The sequence below is a fragment of the Coccinella septempunctata genome, chromosome 3 (assembly GCF_907165205.1).
Source record: "Coccinella septempunctata chromosome 3, icCocSept1.1, whole genome shotgun sequence".
NCBI classification, from domain to species: Eukaryota; Metazoa; Arthropoda; class Insecta; order Coleoptera; family Coccinellidae; genus Coccinella; species Coccinella septempunctata.
The window spans coordinates 20,882,422-20,907,592 of record NC_058191.1 but is presented as its reverse complement, the minus strand read 5'-3'; the positions used below and the strand labels follow the sequence as shown (position 1 = coordinate 20,907,592).

The window sequence follows — 25,171 nt, the reverse complement described above, 5'->3', positions numbered from 1 at the left end:
AGGATTCACCCTGAATAAAGTCATAGCCGATTTCGAACAGCGAATGTTTTTTCTGATTTTCTCATTGTGAGGATATAAACGCTTCTTTGATAGGATAGGGAATTGGATTTTCATTTTGATTGCACCTGATTCGAAACGAATTGGATGAAAAAAATGTAGCTCCGAGTCTTCCCTTTGCGTTTTCTGAAAGAGGATTTTCAACAAAACAATAGTATGACTAATGACAAATGAAAGTTGAGAACCTCTAATTTGAGTACTAATTAATAACGTGTCAGAAAATGAAGGAAAAAGAGCTGGTGTTGGTGGTGAGAATGATTAAAAAATACATATGTAATAATTTATTGAATCATGAATTTAACTGATTTGAAATCAATCAAGTAGCTATATTAATGCACTGTTTGGAACAATTAAGTATATTAACAGAAGGTCTTGAACTTGTTTCAATTTCAAAAGTATTCACATTAATATGTTTCACAATAAATACGCATTCAATAATGTTCCCTACAATTTCCAGTGTAATTCCCAAATATTGAAAATTCCATATACCTTCTCAATTCAAATTACAAAATACATTCTTCTGTATTTGAAAACTGAATAGAATGGGGAGTCTTAACTTTTCTCTTTATTTGAGAATACGATATTCATCTTCATCATGATATATTCAAGAATCGCAGATTCTTAATTCTTATTTGAATAACAAAATTCTCCAAAAATATTTAAATCTGACCATCAAAAAGCCAATAATGGTGAAATAAGACTCGCCTAACTAGCATCTCCATTCTGAAGAAAGCTATTTGTGCTTTCTTAATTATTATTGTCTTTTCCTGTGTCATCACAAAATAAATGTGCTAATAAATTAGGTAACTACAGTAATGGTAGGCCGCCGCAAACACCTGTATATGGAAATAAGTTGATGCTATGAAAATTAAATGTAAAATAAGGAAACGCAAGGGATCTTGGACAACAGGCGTTGGTAAGTGCGAATTCTCATCTAAGGGAAATTCTCCCGTTTGGTAATATGTCCCTAGCATTTTCTCTTTCTCCACCCATCGATCTAGCAACCACTTAGATAGGGAATCTGGGTCTTTAGGCACTTGACTCAAGGGATATAGCCTGTAAAACATTAATGTTTTACAAGGTGGTCGGTATCCAAAAACGATTTCAGCTAAATCTATTGGGTCTCCTTTCGGATAGGCTATTGTTATATCAAGAATCCATTCTATTTTTTGGACGGATGTCTCATCTGTAAAAAGACAAAAGACTTAGATTTTCTGAAAATAAAGGGAATATATTAAATTGATGTCGTCGGTACTCGATGACACTATTTTTACTACCGCCTAGTTTTTTACCAATACACGTATTTCGCTATCACAATAGCATCTTCAAAGGGTTATGAAGGTTATACTGAATTTCTTGGTTAGAAAACGAAAATAAAGATATTTAAAATTCTATTCGATTGTCTTTGATATTTTTTAGAACGCCATATCGTGAAATATCGTTTAGTATGTCGTTATTTTTCTTCTTTCCCTTTCTTCCAAAGTCTTAAGTGAGACTCATTATTCATAATTGATTCATTATAAGATTCAATTCCTTTCTCTCACTAGAATACCCACTTCAACAATTAAGTCAGGTATGTGTTTTATTTTTCATTTACTTGTTGGCTAAAACCCATATACAAGGATGTTTCTTCATATCACTCTAATGTCCATTTATTATCTATATAACGTATTCTGCTTCACATTGGAATTATTGGAATTTGAAAATACCGCATGCTTTGCGTTATTCTTTGCGCTAAATATTACGTTTTTGGTCATAATGTACGTTCCGATGGTACAGATGCGATGCCTACTATAATGGATCTATACAAGGTGTCTGTATACAAATGCGAAGGACTTGGGGAGATGATTCCTCGATGAAAATAAGCAGGGGTAGTTCCATCGTTGGAAGGCGATGAAGAGTTCAAAGTTTTTAATTTTTTTTTACGGGTTCTAAAAAACACTATAAAACTATACGTAATATGAAGAAGCACTAATAATAAGATGTTACTCACACAATTTTTCTAGATCTCATAACTTTATCATTAGGGATTGAAAATAACAACATGTATTTTAGCGGGAGGTAGTCATCCTATGGAACACTACTTCGATGAAATGGAATGAACAGTGATCAGAACTGCTTGTAAGGTTTTATTTATTCCGAGAAAAGTATCGCCTGTATCGATATTTTGCAAGAGACTTATTTTCTTCAGAATTGAATGGGAAATCATGAGAGAATTTCATTTTTCGTAAATCTATCCCACGAAAACAATTTTTGAAGGAAAATCATAAAGGGTTGTTATTTTCAACCCCTAATAATAAAGTTATGAGATCTAAAAGAATTGTATGAGTAACATCTACTTAGTGATTCATATTATGTAAAGTTTTATGACTCAGTTTTTTTTAGAACCCGTAAAAAAATTTAAAAACTCTCAACTCGTCATCGCCTTTCAAAGGCTGTATCTTGGAAGGGAGGTCGATTTCGAGAAAATTTCATAAGAACTACTTATTTTCATCGAGGAATCATATCCTAAGTCCTTCGCATTTGTTTATAGACACCCTGTATATTCTTCTTTCGGTATAACGCTGAATTCCTTTACTCCACAAAAAACTATTGAGGTGATTTATCACAATTCGGTTCCTCACCAAAAATTTATCCTAAATATCGGAATCCATTGCAGGTGCTTACGTGCTTTCTATTTATATACCATTTCTTGATTTCTTCTAATTTGCGAGTCATGTAGCTTGTGTTTTTCGATTAGGTTTCGCAGTCTCCTTTTTTAAATATTGGGGTTATCCATGCATAGGTCCATTTGGATGGTATTTCATTTCATCCTCGAATGGATTCATTAAATATGTCTGCTAATGTCTGTATAACTTGTATTGGGCTGTGTTTGACTAATACAATTGTTATTCCTCCAGGACCAGGAGCTTTATTGTTCTTCACATTCTTTAGAACTCTTATAAATCTCGTTATGTCTTCAATGCATAATATCTTATTCTAGATTAAATCCTGTATAGGGCTATTACAGCAATGTCATTAACGAGAGGCGTGAAATGGAAATCAAAAAGGGTTCTTAAGTGAAATGAGGAGCTTGGAGCAGAGGAGTAAGTACTTGAAGTATAAAGTTGGGTGGAATTTTTTTTCTGAATAACGTAGTTTGCTTTCTTTGTTCGAATAAACTTACCAATATGCCGTGGTCGCCAAGTTCTTGATTTCAAGACAAGATGTTATTTTCAGACAAGACACGGCACGCCCGCAAACACCCTCCCCCCTCTGGCAAATCTGCTAGAAAAGATGAATCTCTTGGCCTGCTAGTATATTTAGAGAAACAGTAACTTTTACGTTTCTCTCTATTGCGTGTTGACTGTTGGCGAATATTCTGAGCCAGAATCGTAGCCAAATGGCTCAGCAGACGTATTGTTTACTGAAGAGTCTCTGTACTTGTAGTGAAATTAGACTACCACTTTGTAATAATCAAGATGATATAGAAAGAAGTTGCAACTTGCAATTGAGTTCAAACCCGATTGGAAGGGTGATGACATATACATGGAATGGACATTGTAGTGCTACGAATGAAGTTTTTGAATCAGAATGTCGAGCCCAATACAAAGTCAAGACGCGACAGTTATTTAGAAGTAAAAAGAAATTACGACGAATTTAAGTATTAAGGCGTAAATTTGATGCAGGAATTAAGCGAATTTTATGTAGCTATCTTATACCTCCATTCTGTGTTGGTTGAAGTATAGACATAGGATTACGACAAGAAGGCTGATTTAATCCCCATTATTTATTTCACCATGAGGTAATTTTGAGTTTTAATTGACCAAAAATCATTTTCTATTGATCAATTCTGTTATTTATATGACAACTCAAAAAAAAAACCAAGGTTTTGTAAGTGTGTCCTCGAGTTCCCAAGGCGAAGTATAATTTACATAATTAAATTTCCGACGATTCCAGCTGTAATGGTAATTTGTATTGAATTCACTAAATGTTATCGTGAAACTTCATTTCATTTTTTTTCTACAATCATCTTTTTATTTTATGTTAAGTTTATTAAAAAAGTTTATTATTCAAGATCATTTACCACTATTAGAGGAATTTGTACCTAGGAGTGAGTAGAGCTTACATCTATTTTGTTAATTGATTGCAGAAAAAACAATTTATACCTAGCAATAAAGTGATTTCTGTACCTATTGTAGAATTGTTTGCTGCAACTTTTTCGGGATTCAAACAGTCCATAATGGTGTGTAGAGCACCTACACGTGGAACTGTTACATGTTCCAAATGGGGAAGGTTGTTTTTGAGCGCGTATTTTTGCGAGTTCGCTTTACGCTTCCTCAAAAATCCACCCTCTGGAAACAGTATCATCCATTTCCTTTTGAGTGGTATGTATGTCTTGTAGATGTGGCTTGCTAGATTCAGAAGTGACTTTTCTCTTAGTTTTCTCCCCTGAAATCGAGTATTTGTGTTACTTCCTCAGATATGAGACAAGGGAATTTATAAATTATTGTAACATCGTCTATATTGACATTCTTTTCGAAACTCTTCAGTGAAAAGTAGCACAGAGCAATTTAAAGCCAACTGCAATGTTACAATAATTTATATAGATCTTCTATGAATAGTGTACTACGTCATTGGTCGATGTACAAGGTGATTATTCATCAGGGTTGTCAATATCTCATAAACCATATGTCCTATAACTCCAGGGAAAAAGATCTTATTACAAAATCGAATCGAAAAGAGTGATTTGAAATATTTTTAAGTTTCTGGTTTTCCAGTAGATGGCGCGTTTTATCACTTAAGAACTATAATTGCGTTTTTTACAACATATATCCCAATTGAAATTGGTGAAAAAAATTAGATGCTACCATTTCTACTTCAAAGCATTTTCAGACGTCACAAAACATAATGTCTTATTTCTATCGCCATTTAAATTATAGTATATTATTATAACTTTGGGGTAGGCAATTATGCGTCTATTAATTACGCAAAAGAGAATTGTACGTCTTATTTTTGGCTTAAGCACTCGTACTTCATATAGAACTTTCTTTTCTCTAGCCCAGTCACCAGGATACCCACTTTCACACTGCATATCTCTGTCTTTCGCCTCTTGTCCAAACATATCTTATACACCCTGACCTAGGGGATGGTGTTACCTTCTCTCTCGACGAATTGCTGCCAATCGAGATTCTTGGTTACAAGAACCTCTATCTTATATAATCGCCTTCTCTCCTTCGCTCGATCTTTCACCCTTCCTATCTCTCTGATATGCTGCACACTTGTAACTTTTGCCTCTGGAGATCTGGTGTCCACCAGGCATTCCTGCCAGTGACTCACCTCGTTCACACTCGTGATTCAGCTTTCTACTAATCGTACCTCCTCACGAGAGCAAAGTCTGTCGAACCGGTCGTAACCGAATCCTTTGGCCTACGCTCTGAGGAGGAATCTATATCTTCCCCAGTCAGTTCCTTCTATCCGCCACTTATTCTCCAGCTCAAAAGTATCTTGCATTCGCAGACGCCTCGCGAGAGGTATCAGCATACCATTATGGTCGCTGATGCTCCAACTCGGCACTCCGTACCAATCGTGTGTGTACTCCTCATTCAGCCTATCATTCATCAGAGTCAGATCAATATCTGACTCCCCTGTAGCACCTGTACCATTCAGACCTCTGGTTCACCACCGGGAGCTCTTTTTCACTGACAAATTCTTCTATCGCCCGTCCTCTTTTTGCTATTTCCCCATATACACTTATCCCCTGCTATACCACAAGGAGGATGTCGCATTCGCATCCAGTCCAAGAGACACTTCAAGGCGGGCGGCATGTCTGATCGTGAACATGTTGGGTTACCTAACTCAGGCGTAGAAGAAGTTACAAGAAATGTAGAAGTAGAACGAGTTAATATCATCGCCGAACGCTACGAAAGGTTTTTAAGAAACAGTAATCCTCTAATATATCTCCACAGCTATCGCACCATTTTGTCATGAACCAGAGTAATATTTGCCAACTTGAGTGAAGTGCCTTGCGTCTTCTCTACTGGCTAGATGCCACGAAACTTGTACAGAAGGAAGGTTAGTTCCCTGTTTCCCCTTCCTTTTGGAACAAGAAATTAATTCGAGCCCTGAAGACTGGACTGACAGGACTCCCTCGAAGTGACAATCCGTAGATGCGAGCACTAGGCTATACAAAAAGTCTTTGACTAGTACGAATATTTCAGAAGTAGTTTCTTGAAGTCAAAAGAAACAATTTTTTCGTCATTTTTTCGATTCGGCCCTGATGAAAAGCTATAGCCACCAACTTTTCAAATTCAAGTTTTGAACATCAAATTACCCGGAAACGCCGCATTATACGAGAAAATTTGAAGGATTCTTTTATTTTACAAAACGTTTTAATATTCATAAGATAGTCTCCAACTTTGTTTCAAGAATTGGGGTCTTTGAATTTTTGGTATTTTTATGGTACGTAATGAGAAAACTGGGAAACGTATGTGATATCTTGTGTCCGAAAAAGATTTATCAGATAAATGAAAAACTATATTTCGAAATTCATTTCTTCGATAAAACCGTTTGTGGGATAGAACCAAAAATATATTTTTTTTTTATTGTTTTCAACAGCCTGTATCTTTTAAAGTGAGCCGATTCGGAAAAAATGGTAAGGGACAAATGTGTTCCTTTTGACCTCGATAATCTACTCTTGAAATATTAGTACGAGTCGAAGACTCACCCTGTAAGAAGAGCGATAACGCGTGCTCTATCCCCCAGTCCTAAAATGTACAAGGTGTTTATGAGAAAATCATCGAGTTGGACTATCCCAATTCAACAAAACTCAAGATTTTGAGATAACAACCTAGGTATAATTTTCATTGTTTCAGTCGATTCTACGTGAAAAAGAGAGGGGCACAGAAATATATCTATATAGAGCGTTACAATTTTTAACATCAAACAATAATTATAGCATGTGTATCAGATACAGTTTTAGCAGAGGTAAGCGTACCATACAAATTTGCGCATCATACAAGAGCTTAGGAAAAACCCCCCGTGAGTGTAGTGGATTGTAAAATATGAAACTGTTTATAAAATAAGCTGAAATATTTTATATTGAAGGGCATCTCGCACTTCAAAAATTGATCCTTTCCTCGAAGAAAAATAAAACCCAACCGTTCATTTTTGTCTTTCATGGACGACGCGATTCACACTCTCATTTTAAGAAACGAAAATAGGTGTTCCATCTGTACTATTGGTCTTTGACAGCATGGGTTCCTTTAGCGATATTTGGATTTTGCCTTGCGAAAATCCCACTTTCTATTATTTTGAGAAACCAAAATATGTGAGACAAAATTCAGGAGGTCATTCTACATGAAAAAATGAGCTGTTAAAAGTTTTACTTAAAAACTATTTATTGCTCTGAAGCCGGTCGTGATATGCCAATAAAATTTGGTGGATTTCAAGTTATTACGCATTTTGTGGCATGCAATTAAGAATTTTATGTGAATCATACGGGTAATGATCTCAATTGAAAAAAATGGTACGCCACTGGGATATTTCAAACACACAATCATTTTTGAATTCTTTGTTCAATTCATGGAAAAACTCTCTCCTGCCGTTTTTTCGTATGGGGTGCCGTTTTTATCCAAAAAAATAAACCATCTTAACGCGTATTTCTCATTTCTTTGATACTACATTATCAAAAACTATCTAATACAATAACATCAAAGCAGAACAATAACAGAAAATAACACTAATAAATAAATAGGCGCAAAGCTACAACAAATGTCCAAAATGACCACTATCACAGAAAACGAAGCATTCGCATACAAAAGTTATATAGCATAATGTCATTACTTTTTCATGCAGAATCACCTCCTGTAGTTTGTCGCACTTATTCACTAACACCCTGTATAGCAATATTGTGTTGTTGCCTTCCGATTAACAGTTTTTATTTGTTCCTTTGGCCGAAAATCCCACCTTCTATTATTTTGAGGAACGAAAATAAGTGTTCCATCTGTACTATTGGTATTTGGCAACATGGGTTTCTACAGCGATATTTTGTTGTTGCCTTGCAAAATATTTTCAACTAAAGTATTAAATTATCGGTGGTTCTGCTAGCTTTGGCAGGGTAATAATATTATGATAATGTTAGTTTCTGAAGAGAGTTGACAATTGTTTTCTACATTTTCCAAAAATGTGATTCATAGAGAAGAAACACTTGTTCTGGGAATGTGATATTTCAACCATCCAAGGGCAGAGAATCTTACCGACATAATGAAGAAGTCTTGGTGTATCACACTAACAATGCCAAAATTTGTGTATTTGAAGACACTGTCCATTATCCACATTATGTTAGGTAATATTTGCCTCCTTGTGTTAAAAGTAGCCATTAATAAAGGCACATCTCCTGTAGATTGATGATTCGCTATTACCAAGGTTCTGTCTTCGAGACATTCTGTAATGTCATCTCCTGCTTCCATCACTGAAATAATAACTAAATTACATAAACTGCTCCACATGAGTTAGGGATATCGACTTGAATTGCAAAAAAATATAGTTGAAATAAGGTTTTTTTGATGAAAATTCATATTAATATGATTTCAAGTTGCAAATTAATTAAAGCCTGTAGGTCTGCTGCGTATACAGGGTGGTTAAGAAAAATCGAGTAAAATAACGAAATTTTAATCCCAAAGAATTCAAGCATTTTAAGACTGTCAATACAATGTATGGCCTCTACGGGCATCAATAACAGCTTGACATCTTCTTTGCATACTACACACGAGGTTGTTGAACATTTCTTGAGGAATTTGGTTCCATAAACGGGGCCGAAGCTCCCTCAGATCATTTAAGGATTCTGGGGTAGGTTGATGATTATCTAATCTTCTTTGGAGCATATCCCATGCATGTTCTATGCAATTCAAATCGGGTGAGTGCGGAGTGGTAAATGTGGAATACCAAGCTCCTCGCGCGCATTCTCAACTATGGCCGCACGGTGCGGTCTAGCGTTATCGTCTAGAAATTGAAAAGTTTCACGAATAGCAGCGTGAAAATTTGGCACAACATTGTCAATGACATGCTTCCTATAGTGTAAGGCGGTCATATTCCCAGGACAAATGTGTGCCCGTTGAAACATATTCCGGCCCATACCATAACACTACCCCGTCGAAATGGATGGACTTCTTGGACATAACGACGATTACGGGGTATGCGTGGGATTGTCCATTCCCTTATTCTTCGAGAATCTGAAAATCGTCCATATCTGGATTCATCTGTGAAAAGGACACTACGCCATTGATCGTTCCAATTGATATGTTGCCTTGCCCATTTCAGTCTTTGACGCTTATGGTCACGTGTTAATGGAACTCCTCTTATTGGACGTCTAGAACCTAGATTCAGCTCTCTCAAACGTCGTCTGATGGTTTCGATGGAAACTTGGACCCCATCTGCATTTTGAAGAGTACTGTAGCATTCTACACGTAAATGTAGGGTTTCTTCTAGCCGAAACGGCGATGAAACGATCCTGAGCAGGTGTTGTTTTTCGTCGCCCACCAAGCCTTGGTCTTTCCAACACGGAAAATAAGAACATTCATGAAGCATATGCAAAGAACCAAACTTCAGAAAAAAGTCGACCAGATTGATGAAATGTTCATACTGATTTTTATTGGATCGATTCAAGTTGTTATTGAGTTTTAAATGATTTTACAGCAATTTTCTCGAAGATTACGTACTTTTAAAAACGATTGAATACGATATCCCTAACTCTTGTGGAGCAGATTATTTGGGTCATATCACTCATATCAATACTCTTTCAATAATTCAGCATTCAAGTAACACCCTTCGCTGCCGAAAACGTTTCCTCTAAATGAGTCATATATTATTATTATAAATGCGAAAGAATACTGAAAATTCAGGAGGCTTAAATGATTTTGAAATCTACCCCTGATTCGGGAATAAAAATTTCAACTTTTGCATCCGTGATCTTGCTGAACGAATGTTTGGAAAAAAATTCTGTATCTCAATACAACTTTTTTCATCTCAATTCAGGGGCCAAATGTATGCGTTCTTTAATTTTTCGTATGGATAATTAATGGTTGGTGACGTCCGAGTTCTTCAGTAGTGACATGACCTGTGTGAATAGTTTTTACTTGAAGCATCTGATTAGTGAGGTTATTTACACTTATATTTATTCAAATAGGACTCCTCTTGTTCATACGGTGTGAATAAAAAGTAACAAAGAAAATTCGTATCTTCGGTATTCACTATTCTGTAGAACAATGAGAACGGGACTATTTTAAATTATGCAGTTTTTATAATTGAAGAGTTTGTCATGTTCCCCATACGAGGGGTGGAGGGTAATTGAGTTTTTTTTAGTGGAAACCCAACTTTTCGCGCCAGACATGTATATACCTTTTATGATGATTTGATAGTTGATGGGTTTTTTATCAACCAATTTCTCATAGGAATGAAAAAGTTAAACATTGTGAATTCGAATTCTTACTTTTTTCATGTATTTTGAGATCAATTGAAACGTTATTTTAATGAACCGTTTTCGCCAAAAATCAATTTTTTAGCACAAATGAGCCATCCCGTATATTTCTTAATTGGAAAAATTTCCCGAAACACTTCTAATGATTTTGTTTGGGTACATCTTTTGACGTATATTTGAGGTTTGAACGAGCAACCCCCTAAGAAGGGGCGTCAACCCCACAAAATTGAATAGGGGAGAGGGGTTGAGTGATACTTAATTTGTAAGGTCTTGGGAGCCTCTTTACAACGGTGTATGAAAAACGTAATTTTTATGAACCGTTTTCGCCAAAAATTAATGTTTTAGCACAAATGAGCCACCTCGTATATTTCCTATCCCATAGTAACTGAAGTGAGAAATTGAGAAGCAGCTTCTGATTGGTGGCATCTTCAATGTCTGCAAGCATGTGCAAAACTTCGAAACTTGGAAGTTCCGGGCGGTTCGACTCTTGAAGATTTGCTCAGTTATTATTTGTGTTCTGTGTCAGTTATCTTTCATCTTAGAACAAGTGTGCGTGTTGTGGTTGTTCCCACACGTTTTTTAATAATATATTAGTAAATTAATAATATTGTTCAATAACCTTGATGTGATAGTACGACGTGAGTATTTTCTGATTCACATGATACAGGTTTCAAAAAAATTCCAATTTATGTATTTCAGACAACTGAATGTTATATTTCCTTTGTATACTGTGATAGCTTGCTATCAGAAAGCATCAAAAAGCATACCCCAATGATCTCGATCCACCCATATATTCAAGAACTTCCCCCATACATTATAAAGCTAATAAAACATAAAAGAAAAATATATAGGGAATATTGCAGAAATAAACTTCCAGAAGTCAAAAAATCACTGAATGAGCTCAATAGAAATGTAAACAAAATGATTCAACAATATAAGGAGCACAAGTGGACAGAAGCCTGCGGCAAAATAAATGAATCTAAAGGGAAGACTTTCTATCAATCTATCAATTAACTAAATACAAATTCCCCCATCAATAGAAAATAACACTGAATACGAAACTGACCAGGAAAAGGTTGATTTGTTTGCTTGCCACTACAAGAACATATTCACATTTGACAAAGAAGGCAATTTCGATAGATATACTAATGATGAAGTGAATGCTGGGTATGAGGAATTTTTCAAAAACAGTAATACAGTTGAGGCTGAAAAGATTAAAATAGATGAAGCAGACTACTACCTAATACTGCAGAAAACAAAAAATAGTGCACCTGGGCCAGACAACATACTATGGACCATAGTGAAAGCACTAAATGAAAAAATACACAAGCATCTAATGATTATTTATGAATAGTGTATAAATGACTCTAAATTCCCAGAAATATGGAAAAAAGGACATATAATTAATATACTCAAAACGAGTTCAGACTAGAGCAAGGTCACCAATTATTTATAGGCCAATAAGTTTGTTGTCCGTGCTGGGGAAGCTTTATGAGAAAATAATTAAATCCATACTGGAAAAACTTTTAAACAAGTACCCAATTACCAATTTGGCTTCAAGGAAAGGAATTCAACAAACCACCCACTAACAATATTGGTTTCAAATGTGCAAAATTCTACCCTCAGGAAACTAAAGACTTCAGCATTGTGTTTGGACATACAAAAAGCATTCGACAGCATGTGGCACAAGGGATTACTCTTCAAATTGAACAAGATAAAATGCCCTGCTAACTTAATAAAGCTCTGCAAGCAGTTTCTGGAAAACAGAAAACTGACGGTCAAAATAAAAACTCCTTCAACATCTTTCTCTCCTGAGCAAGGAACACCACAAGGATCTCCACTTTCCACAACACTATACAAATTCTATGGTTATGACATCAAGACCACAAAGAAAAAATACATATTACAATTTGCGGACGATACAACGTTGATTGTTCACGAAAAATCTCTAGACTTGCGTGCAAGCACTACAGCTTCTGGTTAATGACATTATCAAATGGTTCTTTAAATGGAGATTAACATCTAACCCAGCCAAATCACAACTAATTATCACATTATTACTCATGGATCACCACATATAATCATTAATGGTACGACTGTAACAGCATCCCAATCAATAAAATACTTGGGAGTCCAAATCGATAACAGGTACAATTTCAACAGTTACACAAGATTAATTGAAAAAGAGACCATATCTAGAGCGAAATATTTTGCAAAGCTAACCTATAAGAAACAGGGTATCAACATGAAGAGTGCCACAAAAATATATAAAACTATATGTCGACCCTTACTGGAATACGCCCATTCACTGTTTGTCAATTGCAAAGCCCCAGCAATTAAAAATCTTTAGCTGGCAGAAACGACAGCACTGATGACCATCACTAGAATGAGGCACCCTAACAATGTTCTCCATAATCCCCCACACCACCTGCTTTTCTCAGCAACAGGAATTGAGCCGATCAAGGAGAGGATCGATAGGTTGAATAAAAATTTTTATACTAGATTGTTAGAGTTAGAAGAAGTAAACATTTCAACTGGAAAACACCCAACAGAGACAACAAATTAAGTAATGTTTTATGTTAATGTATAATTTTAAAATTTTTACATATAACACGATTGAAACGGCGAAGTGAGAGGTTGTGCATGTGTGCATGTGTTTTTTTTAAGAATATGTCGAAAACTTCATACAATTAGTATTTTGGAAACGAAAATCGACGATCTGCAGAATAAAAACGAGCGATTGTTGGCACTGCATATGGCTGAAGTTAATCATGACACGGTTCATCTGGACCGTAGGGAAGCTGATAAGAATTCATCTTCGGATCCCATATCCACCAGAATGATGACTAAGGCGGATCGGCCACCGAATGCGAAGTTGCGCGAAGCTGAGCATTTTCAGTACTAATATAATCGACAAGCTACGAATCGAGTGACGTAGCTCATCATTTAGCATTGAAAACTCTCAGCTTCGCTCAACTTCGCATTCGGTGGCCGATCTCCTTAATGCGATGTTGTCGTCAACCGACTTCGGATGCTGGGGGAAAATCTGAGAAATCCAAGGTACGAAGACCAGCGGAAGCATCCGGTAAGGGAAATGTCATTTTTGGGAATGGCATTGTCCAGACGTCTGATGGTTTTGCGGCCACACCGCGAAATATATGGCTCTATGTCGGAAGATGCAAGGCTGCCACTACCGTTGACGATGTCCGCAACTACCTAAATTCTAAGACACCAAAATATACTTTTGATATCGTCAAACTTGATACTAGGAGACCAAATTCCAGCTTCAGAGTAGGAGCTGATCCTTTTCTCTTGAGAATGTTTTATACGATGCAGATTTTTGGCCGTCTGGAATGCTTGTCAAGAGGTACTTTTTTCCTGGACGAAGAGGCGCCCATGAGAATTCCCACAGAGCAGGGTCATCACAGTGATTTGGGCTCTTCTGTTGAGGAGAATTCACTCCACGCAAGTAAACCTAATTCACTGAAAATTTTGCATCTTAATACTCAATGTATCTCTTATAAGTACCCATTAATTGACGTTTTGTTACTCAGAAACGATCAGCACTGTTCCTAAAAAAATTACAATGATTTTATTCATACAGTAGGAAGCTAACATGAGGTTCACTAACATGTGTGACAAATTATAAGGGATTTAAAAACATCCGTCTATTGTTCATTATTTCACTACTTCTATGATCTTTCGAGTATTTTTACGATAATTTATGTATATTTATAATTCATTCCATAAATGATTTATGAACATTCTAGTTTTCACGATTTTCCACTTTATGAATCACAAAAATTACACTTTACCTACTTATTATGAGTACCCACACACAAATGATTAATTAGTTGCCAGTTTTCGCTTGGAAAAAGGTTAATTTTTAACCACCAAAAACTGAGAAATGGCCGTGTGCTCGACCCCTTATTCAAATCTATATAAGCAAGAAAGATTTAAATCCGATTTGAATTTTACGACCTAAGGCATTCCCAATTAGGCACCTAAGATGGCGTCCAATTATGTTGCCAAGGAATAAAAGGGGGTTAGCAGTTGTGATCTGTGTCTTTCAGTTAGATCAAAACAGTACAAGAAGGTTCCTATAAATTATTGTTAAATTATTTGTCCATTTTCGTTGTTTCTATTACTTGGCCTACTCTATAGGACGTTTAATCTTCACCTTCAACTAAAAAAGTTGTCGCAATTTTGAAGTAAAGAATTACGTGCTATTGCATTATTGTTAGACGAAGATGATGAACCAAAAGTCGGTAAAAAAAAGAAAAGTTGAAGGTGAATATTGAACATTATAAAAGAAATTGGTCCACATATCATGGCTATTTTAGAATGAACAGGAAATCAGTCCGATTATATCTACTTTGTGTTTTTTATCTGCATAACATATTTCCGCAAAGAAAAGTGTTTATTCTTCATTTCCTGCATATCTGCTCATTCTTTTATGTTTATGTGGCTAAGAAAAGTACTAAGTTCAAGTGATAATGATAGGGTTTATCATACCAGTCAAAATATTTTAATTGAATGGAAATGAACTGAGATTGCACAAGTCGTTCAAGTTCAGCCTTCTTATATTATAAGTTGTTGAACAGTTAGATGGAGATTTTGATTAGTTACTATGTCAATAAAATTCTTTCAAGTTCAACCTTGTCCTAGTATTCGAAAATAATTGCTCATTAAGAAAGAATGTTAATGAAAACAATCAATAGAGTAACGTGTTTATGATCATTTATATGAGTATTTATTTCAGTAGAATCTGAATGAATCGTAATTATTCTTCCATTTCATAATTTCAATTTTATTAAACTTTCGAAAAAGAATCTCAGAATTTCCATTTCACACAAAAATTTTTTAAAATAATGTGAGCAGAAGCTAGGATTATTCTGACAGTCTTTGAAACGCTGTTTTGTCTTTGATTGCTGACGTCATTTCGTAGTTACGGTGGAACGAGTATGATTTATTTGCACTTGTGAAATACAGTACTACCAAGTTAATTACATGATTACAACACTTCATTAATTTCCTCTTGTTGGACGCTCTCCGCTATCTTGTGATGACTCAGGATCTTGACACTTCCCTACCCCCACCCCAAATACAGTTTTCAATTCTACAATCAGCCGCTTGGTGGCACCTAGTAGGTCTATGGATTCTTTATGTCAACTCTGCCATGAATCCTTCAACGAAAACAACAATTCTCAACGATCACAATTCCAGCGAGTAATTCAATTCCAGTGAGTTAAAAAAGGAAAATCGACAAAGCGAAGGATTTAATCTTACGGGGGGGGTATGATAGAATAACTTTTTGCAAGATGGTGGACTACAGTTATATTTTTCTTTAATTCTGCGTGATTTCATGACAAAATAAGATTCATATTGATTGAAACTTTCGTATTTTTCAGAGAAAAATCCATACTCAACGTGTTGAAAGTTGAGATAGATTATGCAATACCATCAAAGATTCAGAGATCAATGCTTATAAAATCATGCTAAACTTGACTGTTTACTATCGTCCATTATCGACCCAATTAATCAATAATAAGGCAAAAAGCTGATCATCATTATACAGAACTGTGAGGTATCAGTTATCGAAGATAAGCTTATAAGTCCAAGTATTCTATTATTTTCAGGATCTGTACTAGAAGAATGATGTATGCCAAATACAAAGTGAAACATACATAAATTTAGACCAGCGCCTCAACTGGAGAGTGGAGACAACATATTATCAATGCTAAGTGCTAAGAAAAACGAAATAAATCCGAAAATTCAAAAAATGTAATGCCTTATAGGCATAAAATCCAAATTGAACCTTCAAAATAAGTTGGGTACACTTATTAACAAGGCAATCCTCATATCAAACCAATTTGGACATACGGCACCCAATTCTGGGGTTGGGTTAAAGCATCTGTTTGGTCCTTTTAAAAGAGCATAAATTTGAAGCTGAAGCGATCGCTAAATATTTACATTTCGCGCTAATACTGACAGAAGATCCATTCAACTCACGAAGGGTTAAAAAGAACCTGGCCAAACGACCTAATTGAATCATAACATAGAACATTTCACATTTCATACATCACATTTACTTGATACGTTAATCCTTTAGTGTAAGCATGGGCATAGTACGGCTCGCGGGCCAGGTCCGGCCCACGTGATAGTCCAATCCGGCCCGCGTCAAGATTTTGAAAGAATCTAGTAGTTTGACAGCCCCAGGTAAGGGAAACCAACGTCACTTAATAGTTATCTCAAAGCGAAAGTTGCGCCCTGTTTATTATCATCTAAAAATGTTGAAGATTATACATGGAAGGCGACTAATAAACTGAAAGCGTGTTAGGTGGAAGAAGGACTTCTAATAAATAAAAAAAAAGTCCACCAATTTGTTTTTCGAATTGCATAGAGTTGTGGTCGAGGTTCGGCCTTAGTAATAAGTGTGCATCTGGCATTAATTCTTGTAACTGCGTAGATAATCCACCTTGATGTATCCACAGAACAAGCACAAGTCGCCAAAGCTACTGCAAAGCGCCCTGTTTATTATCATCTAAAAATGTTGAAGATTATACATGGAAGACGACTAATAAACTGAAAGCGTGTTAGGTGGAAGAAGGACTTCTAATAAATAAAAAAAAAGTCCACCAATTTGTTTTTCGAATTGCATAGAGTTGTGGTCGAGGTTCGGCCTTAGTAATAAGTGTGCATCTGGCATTAATTCTTGTAACTGCGTAGATAATCCACCTTGATGTATCCACAGAACAAGCACAAGTCGCCAAAGCTACTTCGATGTTCCAACGACTGCATCGCAGAACACAAATAATGCCGAATGGAATCCAAAAGTTGAAACGAATGGCTGTGTGCTAACCTCCGAACATGAGAGCAATATTCAAGTCGGAATAATACATGAAAATTTATTCAATTATTCGTAACGGTTTCTTTCTGAATGAAATTTTTTGAGCTTCAAGTACGGTATCAATTATTGCATCTAATATCAATTTCAGTTCAATAAAGTTTGCGTGCTACTCAGCATCGATGCAGTGTTCTAGTTCTCTCAATGGAGCATTTTCAACATCCTGCAATGTACAGGGTGGGCAAAATTCAATGGAATTGAATGACAGATCTCTAACCGTAAGTGTTAGGGAAAGATGGATGGCACGTTTCCGACCTCGATTTTCAAAAGATGGATTCTGGCCAAAACCGCATCACTCTATCTTCTTTTGTTTTCAAGTTACAAGTGAAAACATATTTTTGGGCTCTTTTAAATGGTACCTCTATTTCGTAAAGTTTCAGAGATATCGAAAAACAAATATAACATTCTGCAGACACATTTTATGTAGAATGCAGTATAATATACAGGGTGGCCATTTGAAAACGAAACAGACGAGATTACAGACGAAATAAATTTTTTCGATAGAAATGCTCGGACAGGTCGATTTCTGTTTCGAGGGGGACAACTTAAGATGCAGGTTGCGGACGCATAGCGCTTCAACCCTTGCTACTACAACCCTCACCCCCAATCTTTGAATAGGGAAGATGGGGTGAGTGATACCTCATTTGAAAGGTATTTTTATACTGATTTCAGCACAGTAATTGTTTTTTCATTTTATGCATTAGTTCTCGAAATATTCTTAACTAAGTACATATTTGAAAATGAAGTGGTGTTTTCATGGCACTTGTAGTGTTTTTTTGTGAAAAATCGACATTTTGAGCTTCAAAACAACCATTGATCCAATTTTGACGGAAATTATTGAAAACAATGCTGGAAATTATGTGGAAGATCAGATTGTGTTTCAGCAGGATGGAGCTCCTCCACATTACGCCTTACCAGTTCGAGAATATCTGGATCAAAGATTTCCAAATCGGTGGATTGGAAGAAGGGGTCCCACCGAATGGCCAGCCAGATCGCCAGATCTGTCACCACTAGATTTCTTTCTTTGGGGCCACTTGAAGAGTAAAATTTACTCTACACAGCCCGATTCCATAGAAGATTTAAGAAGACGTATAGTGAACGAATGTCGTCAAATCACTCCAGAAATGCTGCAAAATGTGCGCCATCGTTTCGAACAAAACTTATTTCATTGTATGGAAACTAATGGTGAACAATTTGAATATTTAATTAATTGATGTGAGTTTTTGATAAATTATTTACTTTACTTTGAAAAGTCTTATTTCTTAGATCAATACTTCAAATCGTTCTGATACCGTACAGTTGGAGAATGATTCCATTGAATAAAACAGCTAGTCGAACATCTGACCCTAGTAGCATTAACACGTACGGTATGACTTCATTTGCCAGTGGTAGATGTTTTGCAATTTCAAATACAAGTACGGAAATTTTGGTGTTTCGGAAGCAAGAAATGTCAATTATTCGCAAAAAATTAATTTAAGTGATAAAATTAACTAACGCATGAATATTTCGAGAACTAATGCATAAAATGAAAAAACAATTACTGTGCTGAAATCAGTATAAAAATACCTTTCAAATGTGGTATCACTCACCCCATCTTCCCTATTCAAAGATTGGGGGTGAGGGTTGTAGTAGCAAGGGTTGAAGCGCTATGCGTCCGCAACCTGCATCTTAAGTTGTCCCCCTCGAAACAGAAATCGACCTGTCCGAGCATTTCTATCGAAAAAATTTATTTCGTCTGTAATCTCGTCTGTTTCGTTTTCAAATGGCCACCCTGTATAATATACGTCGCGTCTCTAATTTTTTCTTCTTTGGTCAAGTTGGCAGGTCATTTTAATTGATAATATGATATTTGAAAAGATGAAAAATTTTCAAATAGGTACAGAATGCATCACTTTCAGGAAATTTTGTAAATCTGAATTCAAATGAACACAAATTGAACACAAATAAAGACGGCTGTGCTAGTACTTGTATAAGGTAAATATGAAGAAGTCATGGAAATTCTCTTCATTTTACGAGCATGTTCTAAAATATCCGGAATGAAATTTGTCTCCAAAGTCTCTCATAATATAACCTGAAGCATAAAGTTCATATTATCAATTAAAATAACCTGCCAATTTGATCGAAGTAGTTTTGGAGTTTTTTTATTCGAAGAACAATTAGAGACACGACGTGAATTAAAAATTCTGAATCAGAAGAAAAAGGAATATATTAATTAACTAAATTATATTAATGAAGGGGTGGACCGAAAAAAATCTCTGACTAAGCCAATAAATGAAAAAGTATCTCTAGAATGTTGAATTTGTTTCTCGATATCACTGAAACTTTACGAAAGAGACTTACTAATTCTAAAAACTGAACAATGAGTTTTCACTTATAACTTGTCCTTCTTTTGAAAATCGAGGTAAAAAACGTGCCATCCATTTTTACCTAGCTCTTACGACTACAGAGCTGCCATTCAATGGCATCGAATTTTGCCCACCCTATAAAGTAGAATAGATTCGGATGCATTAGATTAGAGCAGAGAATAATAAAGTGGAATAGAGTAGAGTAGAGAAGTGATGTGAAAGTGAAGTGAAAGTGAAGTGAAATAAAGTTGACTACAGTAAAATGAAATGAGTGAAGTTTTGAAGTGAAAATTCATCCAGTGAAGCAGGCAGCCACAGCTTCTTCTTGAATAAAGTACTATGACTTGAGCCTTGCGGCTTTCTCTCCAGAGGACCATTCACTTATCTCAGATATCAAAAGAATTAAGCTCTGTTGGAGACATTTCCTGATTTCGGGCTACTGGTGGTGGTCGGACCGATCGGGTCCGGGCTGCCACACGGTTTCCTTATATCGATCATGTCCTGTTTCCTCCTCGTCTCACTCTTGGTGTCCGTTGGTCCTGATCTTCTGGCACTTCTTCTCGAAGTGGATGGTGTTCTTTCTCCTCAATGTCTTTCTGCATTTCCCAGGAACTTCCTGATTTACCCGCACTTTTTGTCGGAGTAGATGGTGTTCTGTACTTTTCACGTACTTACGTACCGTTCTCGCCGTCTCTAGCAGTACCGCCTTCTGCATGATCTTACAGATATTTTCGTTCAATTGAAGTTTCTTGAAATTCTTTGGAAGTTTCTGCCTTCTCAGACTTGTTGATGAAATGACAAAAAGGATAGTCTTGAATCTTCCAACTCCAATAGTCTCCTGCTTTGTTTCTCGAGATCTCAGTATTTCGGAATTTTTTCGATGTAGGTACCTATCTAAGTTGCTGTTTGTAATCGCAAGTCTATGAATAATGCTCAATTCTCATCTTCATTCAAAAAAATGAGGTCCGGTCTATTAGAACCGTGCGATGCCAGAAGAGCTTGTGATGATCATTTTCCAATACATAATCTGGGTAGTAATTGTAAAAGGAATCCTTCTGGAATCCCTCGGTTCTGCGCTGGATGGTTACACGTGTCGCATAGCCGCAACCTGAACGACTGCTATTGCCCGTCACTGAGGTGTATCCTTGGCAATATATTTAATACAGCCTGTTTCATCTAGCTAGCATCTAGCTCAACGGCGGGTAGAGGACACACAAACGATTGCGAATAACCTATAGTTGAAGGATCTACGATACCTATAATAAAGCAATTTATTATTCATTTGATCCATATTTTCCACGAGCCATAATTTCGTAACCACTTGGTATATTCTATTCGATTTTTAAGCGAAAGTGTTGAGTGGATATCCTCATCGATTGACCTAGCAGCGAAATTTTAAATTCAGGACCGGCGCAGTAAAATTTGATTGAGCTAAAATATGGCCATAAAACACCCTGTATATCGGAATTCATGAAACTGGTCAAATTATTCATCAAGTACAAAAAAAACTGAATAAGATCAGATCCATTTCATGATTGCGCATTCCTTTTTAATACGTACTTCATCGTTAGAAACAATGTAAATTGTAGTGGAAAAAAATGAAGTGGAAGTTCTGGCTACTCACTTGTAAAATCTTTGGATTTGTCAATCTGTGGTACACATTTTTCACTCATAGCACTGTTAATTAACAAATAAATTATGAACGAAAAATTTTTACTGAATATTCTATTGTACCAATTACGTCACGACATCACGTATGAGTGCGTGGTATTGTTACTGACAAGAAGAATAACTCTTATTTAGAATAAAAATATCAAAACGAGCTGGGAAAAGACAACACATAATAACAAAGTGTCAACGTACACTTGTTCACAATAATTACGAATATTGTTGAGAAATGTTGAGGCGGCATTCCATACATGCGAATTTATAGGAGCTGTTCGGAATGATCTCCATGCTGCTTTTACGAGCTTGTGAGGCCTTTTCCAATGTAATTGTATTTCTCCTTAATTCGCAGTTCCTCCCTCGAATTTATTTCTGTGACGTATACACTTTGGATTTCGGCGATCTCCAGATGAAATAGTCTATTGGGTTCAAATCCGGCGTAGGTGCTGGCCATGAATGTGGACCTTCCCTACCTATCCATCTATTTGGAGTTTTCGTCGAGAAAATTTCGCACATTTACACAAAAATGAGGTGTTGAAAATATGTACATTCCGCCTGTATTCTAATCTTGTTGAAGTACTGGCAAAAAATTTAAATTTAAATACTCTTCACCAGTGGATTTGATTGAAAACAAATAATCTTTTAATGATTATAATGAATTCGATGAAAGAACTTATGCAAAGAATTGAAAATGCTTGAAGCGAATTGAGGAAAAGCTTCACAAAATATTTTGAAAAGATGTCGTAAATGCTTTGAGCAGCATGGAGCAGGACATATTGAACAGCTTCTATAAATTTGCATGCATATTCGTAATTGTGAACAAGTGTTCGTTGATAGTTGGTTATTACTTGTTGTCTTTTCCCAACTCGTTTCAATATATCAGTTACAATACCACGCACTTACACGTATCATGATAGGCACAATCGAATATTCAATAAAAATGTACCTGAATACGTTCCTGCATGTTCCATTTATAATTTATTTGTTAAATAACAGTTCCATGAGTGAATAGAATTCAATTAAATGTGTACAAATCCAACGATTTCAAAATTAAGTAGCCAAAATATCTACTTCACTTCACTAGATCGGAATATTTTTCATTACTCTGAAAATTTGGTCAAAGTTTTGAGAATCCGATTCACTGAAACGGATAGTCCAAAATATGTGGCTGGTCTCATTGGACAAAAAATTTAATGCTCTTCAACTTTCATCAACAATATTTTTTGAATTTATTAGTCCCACAAGATCTTTGATCGAAAAACTGCGAAAACACCCCTTTAGAGAGAACATTTTGCCCCCCCCCCCCTCCTTCTTATGCACAAGTCTGTAGAGGGGTAAACCTTGGGATATTCATGTTGGTACATATCTGAAATTCAGCAATTTTTTTCATAACTGTACACTTATTATACTTGGCTAAGACTTCTTCATCAATATTTTCAAATTCAAACCTAATCAATAGACCATTTTCAGCCGAGATGAAAATAAATCAGTATTCCCATCATTACTGCCCGTCATTATAACTTTTCGACATTAAATTATCATAGTAGTAGTAGCAGGTCTGAATTCTCACAACTGAGATAAATCTAGATTAAATAAGTGGAGTACTAGTTGATTATCTTATCGCTATGAATTTGGCATCACGTGATCATTAAAGTATTAGGGGGCACAAAAAATCTATTTCGGCCGCTTAAATGTAAGTGAACGATTGATGAATTTTTTCGCAGCGATGACGATGCAATGGGTAATACCTGATGATTATAAATATAGGTGTGCAAGGGGCAAGGTCATCGTCAACGAGCCGTGCCGCTCAATGGACTCGAACGATCGAAAAAAAAATATATTAGCGATCAACAACGGTACATATTCCTAGGGAATGGCGAATTGTATTATATTGAAAATAGAAAAACTACGCTCACTTGAATAGGTTTTCGCACTATTCGATTTACACGCGTATTTGGGGATAGATCAAAGGAAAAAGTAACGGTGGTAATATTGAGGAATCTTACCCTTACAGTAGGAATACTGAATATAAATACATGGAAATGGTTGAACCACCTAGATCTTCCAGCGCTAACTCATTTGATTTTATGGTCACAGTAAAAGTTATTCTACATATTGAATCAATCTACGCTCTTCATAAACTTAGTTATTCAAAACCTTTGTTGAAAAAAAATCATGTAACTGAATGTTGAATGTTTCACAGTTTCACAAAATCTCCCGAACCGAAAATTGAAACTGAAATGTGAAAAGATGAAATTTCGAAAACATGTCGATGTGGCCGATACTTAATGAAAATCCATTATAAATAAAAAATGACAAGCAACACGTCTTTATTTAACCATTTTTCATTTTTTGGCATAGATACGTAGACAGATAGAGGGTTTGTACCACATATAGTACGGAAGACTATGTGCGCTTCTTTAATGGTGTGTCATCCCTGATGGAAGAAAATCCGAAGAGGCATTAGTATTTGATGCTTGATGACTTCAATCTCGGTCAGTTCTCCTGGACGGTTGGGGAGGACCCAGGTTTGAAATGTAATTTGATTGATGGTGATGTGTACTCAGCGTTCAGGGACTTCATTTCATTGAACTCTTTGTTTCAATTTAATGGTATATTGAATTCCCATAATAGAGTTTTAGATTTAGTTTTGTATAATGGTGATCATGTTAGGGTAAATAAGAATGCATTATGTTTCGTGACGGAGGATGCTCATCGTCCATCATTAGATGTTTATGTTGATCACAATATAAATTTTTTTGTGTCAATTATGAAGAGATCGGGGCAGATCTGTTTTTGATAAATTGAAGGGAGCGATTATCAGATCCGGATGTAAATAGGTGTGTTGATAACTTTTATGCAACTTTGAATGAAATCATTGAGAAATTTGTCCCAAAAAGAAATACAAAAAGAGTGAAGTACCCCTTTTGGTACTCAAAAGAAACAATTGCTGCCATCAATGTTAAGACTAAATTCCATAAAAAGTTCAAAAGATTCAGAGACAATTATGAAATGTTTGTTCAGATTCGGAAGAAGTCTAAATTGTTGATTCAAAGAGATTATAAAAGTTATATTTCTTCTGTCGGGATGAATATTCCTGATAACCCTAAAGCATTCTGGACATATGTTAGTTCTTTAAAAAAAAGCTCTTCAAACATCTCCTCTGTAATGAGCTCGGGAGATTCAACTTTCAAGGATGACCTCTCTATAGCTAATGCTTTTTCATCTCATTTTGCTGGTGTCTTTGAAAGCTCGGATAAACCAATTCTTTATAAAAGTAAGAACTTGTTCAGCACATCAGTTTATACTGGCAGTATAGGATTAGACTCAATAAAAACCAAAATTAATAGTTTAGAACTAAATAAGGGCTCCGGACCGGACTCGATTCCTCCTGTTTTTATGTGGTGATTTGCTTGCGGAACCACTACACATAATTTTCAACAAATCCTTGCTTATTGGTTTTTTCCCCAATAGGTGGAAGTTGACTAAGGTTGTCCCTATTCTAAAAACCGGTAACAGAGATGACATAAAGAATTACAGACCGATATCTATCTTGAGCCATTTCGGAAAAATTTTTGAATCCATTATATACGATTTTTTTTCCATGAGATTAAATCCAAATTGTCAGATCGTCAGCATGAATTTTTCAGTGAGAGATCCGTTTTGACAAATTTGGCCCCCTATAATGATTTTATCACAAAGAATATGGACGATCGTGTTCAAGTAGACTCCATATATGCC

At 35.8% G+C, this 25,171-nt stretch overlaps 1 protein-coding gene across 3 annotated transcripts in view; it reads right to left on the bottom strand.

Moving 5' to 3' along the window:
- Window positions 1–325: 325 nt before the first annotated feature.
- Window positions 326–25,171, bottom strand: part of LOC123310177 (acyl-CoA:lysophosphatidylglycerol acyltransferase 1-like) — a 38,979-nt gene continuing 14,133 nt past the window's right edge. For 2 of the 3 annotated variants that reach the window (XM_044893590.1, XM_044893592.1), the window contains exons 3-5: window positions 8,295–8,509; window positions 4,206–4,488; window positions 326–1,243 (exon numbers count right to left, since the gene is read on the bottom strand). In XM_044893590.1, coding sequence (XP_044749525.1) covers window positions 849–1,243; window positions 4,206–4,488; window positions 8,295–8,509 — 893 coding nt within the window. In that variant the 3' untranslated portion in view covers window positions 326–848. The remainder of the gene's footprint in view (window positions 1,244–4,205; window positions 4,489–8,294; window positions 8,510–25,171) is intronic. The other variant, XM_044893593.1, reaches the window with a different exon arrangement.